General features: G+C 36.7%; 1 protein-coding gene across 1 annotated transcript in view; it reads right to left on the bottom strand.

Annotated features, from left to right (window-relative positions):
- Positions 1 to 6: 6 nt before the first annotated feature.
- The window catches only part of LOC107703307 (uncharacterized protein KIAA0232-like), a gene marked incomplete at its 3' end in the record, with an annotated part of 15,865 nt that continues 5,313 nt past the window's right edge, over positions 7 to 10,558 (bottom strand). The window contains exons 2-6 of the mRNA XM_016505899.1: positions 7,564 to 8,109; positions 5,875 to 6,015; positions 5,295 to 5,364; positions 5,090 to 5,177; positions 7 to 2,390 (exon numbers count right to left, since the gene is read on the bottom strand). Coding sequence (XP_016361385.1) covers positions 7 to 2,390; positions 5,090 to 5,177; positions 5,295 to 5,364; positions 5,875 to 6,015; positions 7,564 to 7,797 — 2,917 coding nt within the window. The remainder of the gene's footprint in view (positions 2,391 to 5,089; positions 5,178 to 5,294; positions 5,365 to 5,874; positions 6,016 to 7,563; positions 8,110 to 10,558) is intronic.

The following is a 10,558-nucleotide window of genomic DNA, read 5'->3' as shown; positions in this document are numbered from 1 at the left end:
AACTGCCACAAGCATCACCAGGTGGAATCATAGCCCATTCTCTGTTGCCACTTAGAGTCTTCAGTTCTCCATAAACCCCACCGAGGATAAAGGAGGTGCTGTCCTGTGAATTACAATTCCAAGGCTTGGCCGGTGTCGTGTAATCCCCATCATTCATTTTAGAGAGCTTGGTTTTAGGAAGTCCCTTGTCCTCTTTCTGCCCATCCCAAAGATGATACTCCGAACACTGCACAGCTTTCTTTTGAATAATTTCACCTTTTACATCCTTGTCAAGACAGCTGCAATGGTAGCTGGTAGAATCTGAAAACAAGTGCTCCCCTGTATTCTTTACCCCGAGTGTTAAGACACAGTCTCGGTCTCCAATAGCCATCCAAATGTCTTTAATTATCCCTGAGGTGTATTCATCACTTTGTTGATTTGGGACATCTGAAAACACAAAAGCATTATAGAGTTTACTCTCATCCTGCTCTAATGCTATGCCACAAACAGACTCCAATTTCGATTTCTTATTGAAGGGCTGGTTGGACTCTGTGCCTACACTCGTTTCTTCCTGCTGGTGACTGGAGTTCTCTTGAAAGAAATCTAAAAGCTCTTCTTCTAGGCATAAAGGTGGGATAAGGGAGACACAGCTGACCTCTTCATTGCCAAACGGAGCAGACTCATCTGCTAGAGCATTGATCTGTTCACTATCTGACCGTGTCTCCTCTGAGTGGGACCAGGGACTGCAGGTCCTTGTTGATAAGTTAGAGCAGTGTTCCGTTTCTTCAAAGGCACTGTTTTTGGTCCAAATTAGCAAACGGGATTGTTTGTTTCCTTGTGGATCTAAACAGCTACTTGAATCTACATTGTCCTGACCCTCCACAAGAGAGTCGCAGGGAAAAGAAAAGGTAGGGCTATCGCACTGCAACTCAAAAAGCGGAAAACAGGAGTTTAGGGCAGAGATGCTACTGCTGGCCTCTTGGAGATGATGCCCTACAAAAGCTCCAGACAGTTTGCTAAAGTTAAAAGGAACACTGTCCAACACTGGGGAGAGCCTGACTGGAGAGTCACCCGGACAGCTTTCTCCTTCCAAATCTTCCAAGCTAGATGATGAACAGCACTCCCAGACTTGGGCAATATTTTCCATATCTTGTGTGATAGAAACATCTGCTTCTGAGGCTCCCAGAGAATCAACCCTTATTGCACTTTCCCCTTGCAGCTCAAGGCCATCTAAAACTACACATCCTGCTTCAAAGTGTTTTCGCTCAATGCTCTTCTGCCGAATCATGTTCAGGATTCGGCTTTCTGGTACCGCATCTGAGGCACTAGGATCCAATATGGATTGGTAAAAATCAACTTCATAGAAGTGAGTGAATTCAGACAGATGCTCGTCATCTAAATTTTGACCATCTTCAGGAGGAGGGCAGCTTGGAATCCCATTCAGTTCAGGATCCTCTTCGTCACTTTCACCAGGCACTTCAATGAAGTGACCATCCACAAAAGTGCCTGCTGCAAGGTATGCCCTTTGAAAACAAGAATTAGCAATGCAGATCCCTTGAATTCTCTCCGACAGACAGTCAACATCAATGGACATAGCTAAATCACTGGAAGAGTCGTCTTTACTCCGATACTTTGTCTCCAATTTACTTCTACTGAGAGGGACAAAGTACTCCGAGATGGGCTCTGTATACCAAAGTGGCTCTTCCATATATTCCTTTTTATTGGCCTCTCCTCCTGACTCCTGTGCCTCAGCCAGATTAGCATCTTTGCGGATCTCCCTCAGAGGTCTTTTGCCTTTTTTCATGTAGTGCTGCTGTTGCTTAGGTGGGCCTCCAGTGGTACTGATGTTGCCACGTGCATTTTTCCGCTCTTCTTTGTCGATGACTTTTAGGGCCAGTTTTACCTGTCCGCCACCACTGTGGCCTCTTTTCTTTCTGCTGCTGACCTCTCTAGACTTGTGTCTTATGCGCACTGATTTGCAACTAGGGGTCTGGTCACCCTGGTTACCACTGGAGCTTGAGCCAGCCTCACTAGAGCCAGAGGACCACGATCTGGGACGAAACCTCCCCTCAGACCGGTGTCTCGCCTGTCTTTTACTATGAGGAGCAACCTGATCGTCACACACTCCTGTTGCGCTTCCATGGAATCGGTTTTCCTTCTCCCTCTTTGTGCGTCGCTGCTGGGCCCTCTCACTGATTGTGGTGTTGGAACTGGGTGCATCAACTGTTCGGTCTTTAAAAGCTTCACCTTCGCTGGTGCAGTCTTTTGGAGAGGATGTGTCTGTGCTTGTTTGAGGGACAGCAGATGATGATGCGCTGGAATATGTGCAGGCTTTAGCTTTGTTCCACACAGTCATAATTTCTTGGAGACAAACAGATTTTTCTGAGAGAGGTGGAAAAGCTTCATAGTACCTAAGGGAGAAATTATAATAACATTTGAGTGTAAATATAATTAAATTAAATTAATAGAGCAATAAGAGGAAATACTGCATAAGGTCATCTTCATGTTGCCATTTAGGATTATGTAAGTTGCTATTATATTTTTGCTCCACCCAAATAACAAGCTAGACATCTGCCGGTATTCGGTACTGCGATATATCACGATAATGAACATGCACGATATTGCTATCGTGGGCACTTCAAAATACCGTGAATAATTATTTATTACATATTATTCAGATTCTTTTAATGCATTTTAAGAATACTTTTCCCATCAACTGGTCACACTGCACAACACCGCCTGAAAGCGCACATTCACTCTCTGACAGCATATGGGCGCTGAACAGCAGAAATGCAGCCATTACCCCGGAAACCCCGTAAACAAAGCAGCTGTGCAGCGCTACTTTCTGAAACGTATTTAAATGATTTAAACAGCCATTCAGATTTTTGTATTCACTATGGTGTTCATCACAGCGCCAGATACTTAAATATTTAGACTTAATAGGTTATTTTCAAACTTATTTTCACTTTTATTTTATTTTCTCTGGACTACAACATGCCCTAGATATTGTTTGAAAATGTTTTGATTCTTTATTGTTCAGTCACACTTTACATTAAGGCACCATTAGTTAACATTAGTTAGTAACATTTAACATTTATTAGTAAAACAAACTGCCAATGAAAAATTCTTCTAAACATTAATTTATGTTAATTTCAATATTTAATAACATGTTGTTAAAATCAAAAGTTGCTACCGTGTTATTTAATGAACTCGAGCTAACATGAACTAACAGTTGTTAGTTTTTTTAACAAAGATTAATAACTTCTGTAGCAAATGTAGCTATTGCTCATTGTTAATGTTAGTGCATTAAAGAGCAGGTCATATGGGTTTTTTGAAAAATATCTCTTTTGCCGTTTATAACGTAGCTATCCTTAAATGAAAACAATCTGCAAAGTTGTTAATCAAAAAAAGTGCATGATAAATAAAGATATTGTCTCTCAAAAGAGTGAGTCGATTCTGAATCGCCTTAACGAGTCGTCATATTTTCTCATCTTTTGCCGGTTACCGTTATACGTCACTGGGTAACACATTTGCATAATCCCCGCCTGCTCGCGAAATACGAACAGAGTCTGACCTGCCCACAAACACTTCCGCTAGACTAGTTAGTGTGTTTACACCATGTTGAGAAGACGCTGTGTTCAAGGATACCCCAGAAACACAATTCGAACCTTTTGTTGTGTGCATGTAATTTAAGGTTAACTAATGAGATCTTACTGTAAAGTGTTACCTATTGGTCTTTATAATTCTTTTGCACTTTAATCTGTGTGAAATTATTTACTTTATACATTTTTTGTGTATTGCTTTATTGTATTTAAATGTTCAGTTTCTTTTTGTTATAAGAAAAAAAGTTATTAAACCTGTTATACTTTATTATGACAACACTTTTTTGCAACTAAATCTAAATACCGTGATAATACCGTATACCGTGATAAAAGCATTAGCAATTAATGAAAATCTCATACCGTCACATACCTATAATAAGCAACAACAATTGTTGCATTTTTTCTCATCTCCGTTTATGTTAGGCAAGAACTAGGGTTGGATGACAATATCATAACGAGATCACAATAAAAATGATAAGCTCAGGACATTTTTACTCAATATCTAACAGCGTATCACAGCAGAAATAAACAGGATAACAGCCAGTCAGTGCATGCAGCTAATAAGTCTGCATGTTCTGCGTCTGTGAATGAATGGCATGATTTTGTTTACAACACAAACTCAAACACAAGTGACATTCACAGTGTTTTCAGCATCTGCATCTCAATATATAAGAGCTGCTCTGAGATATGCTGGCACATCTTATGTTGTATAGCATTTTATTTGACAAAAAATTAAAATGCAATGTTTTGTTGTAAATTGTTATTTTAATTTTAAATTACATTTTAAAATATTGATTAAACTGTTATTATTATTTCATTTCATTAGATATCATTTTTGTATTAAATTTGTATTAAATCATTAAACAGAACCCAGCAAAAAATAAAATGAAAAACACAGAATTTAGGGGGAAAAATGGATTTCATGGGACCCTAAATTAAAAGGTAGCTCACTCTATGGAGTTTAATTGTGAACAAACAAGTTATGTTTAAGTTCATTCTCAAGGTTTACAAACATGTGGAAAGCATTTCCTTCCCAATTAATGGTAAACGAATATTGTGATAAATATCAATATTGTATGATATGGAAAATATATTGTCAACATGGGGACAGGAGAGCTGTCAATCAATAAATTGAAAAAAAAAAAAAAAGTAACTTGCGTTACTTGCTTGAAAAAGTAACTCAGATATTCTCTTGTAAATTAAAAAGTAATGCGTTACTTTACTAGTTACTTGAAAAAAGTAATCTGATTACGTAACTCGCGTTACTTGTAATGAGTTACCCCCAACACTGGTAATAATATATTTGACTCTCAAAACAAAAAACTGCCCATTCACTTTGAGGCATGCTTTTTATTTAGACTATTTATTTAATCATAGGCTTTCCTGGTTTAATAAAGGCACATAACAACATCAGTCCTATTGCTCTAATTAATTTCATGGAAATCATAACCCCAGCTGTACAACAATCCACATTATTACATTACAGACTACAAAGTTTAATTACTTACATCTCAACCTGGTCCTTAGAAGAAAATGATTCATCTGGTTCAGGAGACTGAGATACATCAGATTTTTTATTTCCTTGCTTTTCTTTTTCTGTAAGATAATAATAACAAAGCAATATAATTGAAGTACTGCCATTAAATTGTTACAGCTGCAAGACAACGCCATTTTTGCATTAACCTGCATGAGTCAGAAAATATGCAAACCAACCTTTCTGTTTGTTTTGAATATCCTTGAGTTTAGAGCATAGCTCCTCGACCAAGCTTTCAATTCCAGAATTCTGAAGGAGAACAAAAGAGTAATTTCACTTGCAATTTCGGGTGAATATTTAATCATAGTTCTGTCACGGCAACAAAAACCAATTGTTTTCTTCAAAAACAAGGTATTAAATATGAAATTATTACTCCCTTTGATTAGAAAGCTCCAAATATACACAAAATTAAAACAGTAACCATATAAAATGTCAACTGTGTAATATATAATTTGCTGAATACATCTGAACTAGCTCTGGTGATTTTTTTTTTTTACAGAAATAAGCATCATCACTGTAAAAGGCTTTGAGGCAGAGGCAAAGGCAAAGCATATCAATGATTTTCACAAAAAGTGGATCTGAGATACTGCCACATTACTCAAACTCTGATTGGCATATTACAGAGTCTTAATGAGGAGAGCTATTCTTGACCGCTTAACCAATGTTTGCTCTACTAATTCCACAACACACAAAAGTACACTAATTGCAATTTAGCAGTGAAAATGGTTGTGGGAATACAAAATAACACACTGATCTTACTTCATCAGATGCTGAACGCAAACATTGCACAGCAGCTTGTTTCTTCATCTCTTCAAGAGTAAGGTCAGTCCCTCCCTTCCTCTTGCTCTTCCCCCATTTCTTCCCTGTTCCCTTCTCCCAGCCCAGGAAGATGTCATTTTCCTGCGCACAAGGAAGACCAGGAGTTGATTGCTTAGTATTAATTAGGGCTGTGCGATATTGAATAAAAATGTGATACCTTGTTAAAAAATGCAATATTCGATATGCGATACGATATTGCTTAAAGTGTGTAAAATCAATTTCAATTATATTTGAAAATATTTAAAAATGAAAATTATATAACCAATTTGTTTCACATTCTTTCTTGGAAAAGAAAGAATCACAACAACTTCTGAAAGTGACCAGCAGTGTTTTAGCATTACATGAAAAGTAATGTCACAAATCAGAAAATGTCATTTTAACATCAGTGTGAACATACAAACAAAACATTAATGACACTAATTTTATATCATTGTAACTTTGCTTTCCATACACTTTAAGTACTTCTTCATATACCACAGCAAAAACTATAGTCTGAGAAAGTTCAAACATGATTAAAAGCAAGTGAACAGTCAGTAAAAAAATAAAATAAATAAATAAATAAATAAATACACAATTTACAAGCATATATAATATAAACAGTAGTATTCAGGTACAGAAATGTTATAATTAAGTGTAAAATAACACTGCATAGTGTTCACTGTATGAATTAAATTTAGATTAATCTTTGTTATAGCTGTTTTGTTGTTTTATTAACATTAGTGACATATTCAGCAGCACGTATTTATAGGCTGCTGTCCCTTTAAATCCGACTGCACGGATCCAGTATAATGATACACATCCGATATCTTTCTCAGCTGTATCCATTCTTTCAAAAGATAACCGGCTGCGTTTACGAAAATGATCGTCATTGCACTTAACTCTTTTTAACGTCAAGCAATTCTCTGCTATATGCATCGAACTAAAACTTTGACCTCTTGCAAAGTTTTGATTTAAGTAGCCTATTATTAAAATGATTCAGATATCGCACGCCCTTGCGATATGCATATTGCGATATTTACATTTGCGATATTTCGATATATCGTGCAGCCCTAGTATTAATGTAGAGAAATTGTGCGCAAATGTCTGCCAAGATGCAATTACTGCCAAATAAACTGCTCTCAAGAAAATAAAAGAACACTACTTGCATCCTGTTGCTTTAGTTTACTTTATCTCTATTGTACAAAAAAGCAAAGAAGTCCCAAACAAGAATACCATAATCTACATTATCTTCATAGCCTAATTCCATAGAAGTTTGTGGATTAACATTTGATTAAATAAAATTCAGTTTTTTTTAAATAAATCTGAATAATTGCAGAAAGAATCTATAGATTGAGTATCAAAATAAATGCTAGTTATTACTGAACGCAATAAAACGAATACTGAGGGACCTGAATTACTTCTAAACACAGAAAATATAATTGATCGAGCCCTAACATGCAAGATGCTTTTTTCTTTATGAATCACTGAAGTTGGTTTACAATAAAAACAAATCTATCGTATGACTTCATAGAACACTTTTAAAGTTTTGGCTGAACTACTCGTTTAAGAAGACGTTTTGTTAGATTTGTACAGAAACAAGTCACAAAACACAAAAGCTTTTCCAGATGTGCTGACACTTTTTAACTATACCTGGTCCTGCAGATCATAGTCATAGCTGTCGTGCAGAAGCAGGCTAAGAACATAACGGGTGTAGATCATTGCATCTATGCCACATTTCTCCAGCTCCTGACCCAGCCAGCTCTGCACTGGCCCTAGTGACTGCAGTGAGGACATCTCGGAGGACGACACAGGGCCTGACAAAGGGAAGGCCCGCGAGACTCTTTCAGGAGCAGGGCCGTCTGACTCTCCACTCATTGGACGCATGAGACTAGGTTGGAGCCATTCTCAAATGCAGATACATGTTCCCAGGTGGACATGAAAGTGCGAGAGGGAGTGGTATGAATGGGAGAGAGCTGATATTATAGTAGGAGAGGAAGGACTCAATCCAGCAGGACAAACACAGGAAGGTCTACATGAAGAGTCATGTAGAATCCTCTGTATATTCGTATTGCTGTAAGCAAAAGGTGGCTCTAATCTTCAGGCATGGCTTTGACCACTGGAAGCTAGCAGCTTACTGAATAGGCTACTTTCACTCATAAGGGTTCATCTTGGAGGACAGCTGGTTCCAGGCTCAACCTGAGAAGGAAAGAGAGAGAGAAACAAAACAAAAACAAAAGCACTTAGTTTCTAGGGCCCAATGAAATCAGTTTTATTTTTTCCAAATTCCATTTTTTTCTATTTTAATTTTTCTGGATTCCATTCCCCCCCCTATTTTTATTTTTCTGGACTCCATTTTAATTGTTAAAGTTTATTAATCAAAAAGCATGTCTTGAAATCATGAAACTTACAATTTAACAGCAATGTATTAAAAGTTTAACAAAAAATTACATATTTAGGGCCCTAAGAAATACATTTTATTTTACTTTTTTTTTTCTGGTAATCAAATGAAGGCATAAAACATTAAAATTTTCTTTAAAATTACTTTCATTAAAATTATTTCCATTTATCCAATGAAAATAAAACCCTTTCAATTTTTTGGGGCAAACAAAGTGCTGCACAACAGGTGTACTGTTAAAACATGGAAGAAAAATTGTGATTATTCTTTAAAAAAATAAAGCTTGAATAATAATTCTATTATTAGCAGTAGCAGTATTTAACCAGACTTTTATTTTGACAGGTTGCCGTGAAGAGTTCTGTTCGCGTGTATATGACGTAACATGTTTTCAGGTATATGATGACAGTTTTTCTAAAATGAAACGGTCAAATGCTCATGAAGTGACTCTCAGAGCAGTTCTGGAGATGTTGTTCATGTATTTATGTCCTCATTTAGCGAGAGGGCATATGATGAAAACACTGCGAGCGGCACGTGTGCTTCAGTATGAGTGGTAAACAAAACTATGTGTCTGCGCCATTCATTCACACAGAGACACTCAGAATATGCAGGATTTAGGGCTGCACGATCAATCGAATGCGATTGTCATGCGCATTTTGTTAGTAAAGCCGGTTCTATAGGCATTTCCTGGGTTTCTTCTGCGAGGCGTATTTGGAGTTTCAGCGAGAGCGCCCTCTGGCCTTTGGATGGAGATTTACTGCTGATCACAGAACCGTGCGTCACTGAAAGATACGCATGACAATCGCAGCTTCTGTCGAATTGCGATTTCGATTCCATTTCGATTTATCGTGCAGCCCTAGCAGGATTCATATTTAAAAGTCTTTTTGCAGCTTAACATTCACAGACACTAGCCCATATCATGATCTGATTTAAGTGAACTGACCTACTTTTGATTAATTCATCCAAAATTTGGCAAATTCCGTGACATTCCATGTTATATAGTAAATTACGTTTTTATGACTGGATTCCGCAATTCTGTCCGCATTTTCCGCATCGTGGAAATCATAGAGCCCCAAGTTTCACACTTATTGAATAACTGCAAAACTGTAATAAATGTCATGCTTGCATTTCTAGTGCGTGCTGGAGCTGAACATGTTGAACACCTCCACCTTACAGTGATGAAGAAAATGAGATACACTAAACAAAAAAACAATCATATCATAGTTTGCCTTATCCTGTAATTACAATTTACTTCTATAATTCTGTGACTCTGATTTTAATTGTAATTGTAATTAACACCCTGTGTTAATATTATAATCATATAATACTAATAATTAGGGCTGGGTAAAAAAAATATAGATATCTCGATATTAATCGATTCTCATTTTCACGGAACGATATCGATTCTTAAAATCCCAAGAATCGTTTAGTCTAGCCTGTTTTCAGTTAATGGACAGAACGTTGAAGGGCACTTCCCATCCAATATATCGCAATAAGCATTGTGCTTTGGTACTTTTAATATGAAACAAAGCCTCGTATTTCAAATTCTTTCCATTGTAGTGCAGTATTTAAACAATAAATGCCGTTTTGGCATTGTTTAATGTAGAGTGACAGATCGCTGTAGAGCCTCAGTTCAACAGATGTGGCAGTGCGAGGCGCATGTGAACTGATCATCTCCTCCACATTAATACCAGTTTCAGCACAAAATGAACATGAATAAACATCCGAAGGTAAGTTAAAAGAAAGAGAATAACTTTACAAACCGTATCCTGTCTCAAGTAATCGCTCAATCAGTGTTTCAGCCGCACAAAGACGTCAATATAACGTCTTGTAAACAATGTCACGTAACGTCACATTTACCTCAGAAAAACATATTTGGTGACCATAAACTCATTAGTCAGATAGAAAAGTAAACTGTAGAGAGGGGCATGGTGCTAAATATATTCACCATATAACATATTCATTATAAATTTTACTGTTTTTCAATGTTTAATTTATGTTTGAATAAATCCATCAAGTTTTGTATGACAGTCACCATTATGTTTATATTTAAAAAAAAAAAACGAATTGAAGTAGAAATATTATTATGTAATTGTAACTTTGTGTAAGTGTAATTAACAAATCAGTACATTTTAACCTTCAATGTTATAGTATTGTAGTACCAACTGATTCTCATGTACGGATGGGTATCGTTAAGGTTTTAACTGTATTACTACTCTTACCGATACTGCTTATCGATTCGGTACTTTAACG

This window comes from Sinocyclocheilus anshuiensis, unplaced genomic scaffold (genome assembly GCF_001515605.1).
Source record: "Sinocyclocheilus anshuiensis isolate Anshui unplaced genomic scaffold, SAMN03320099.WGS_v1.1 scaffold947, whole genome shotgun sequence".
NCBI classification, from domain to species: Eukaryota; Metazoa; Chordata; class Actinopteri; order Cypriniformes; family Cyprinidae; genus Sinocyclocheilus; species Sinocyclocheilus anshuiensis.
The sequence above is the reverse complement of the archived record's forward strand: the minus strand, read 5'-3'. Positions and strand labels throughout refer to the sequence as shown.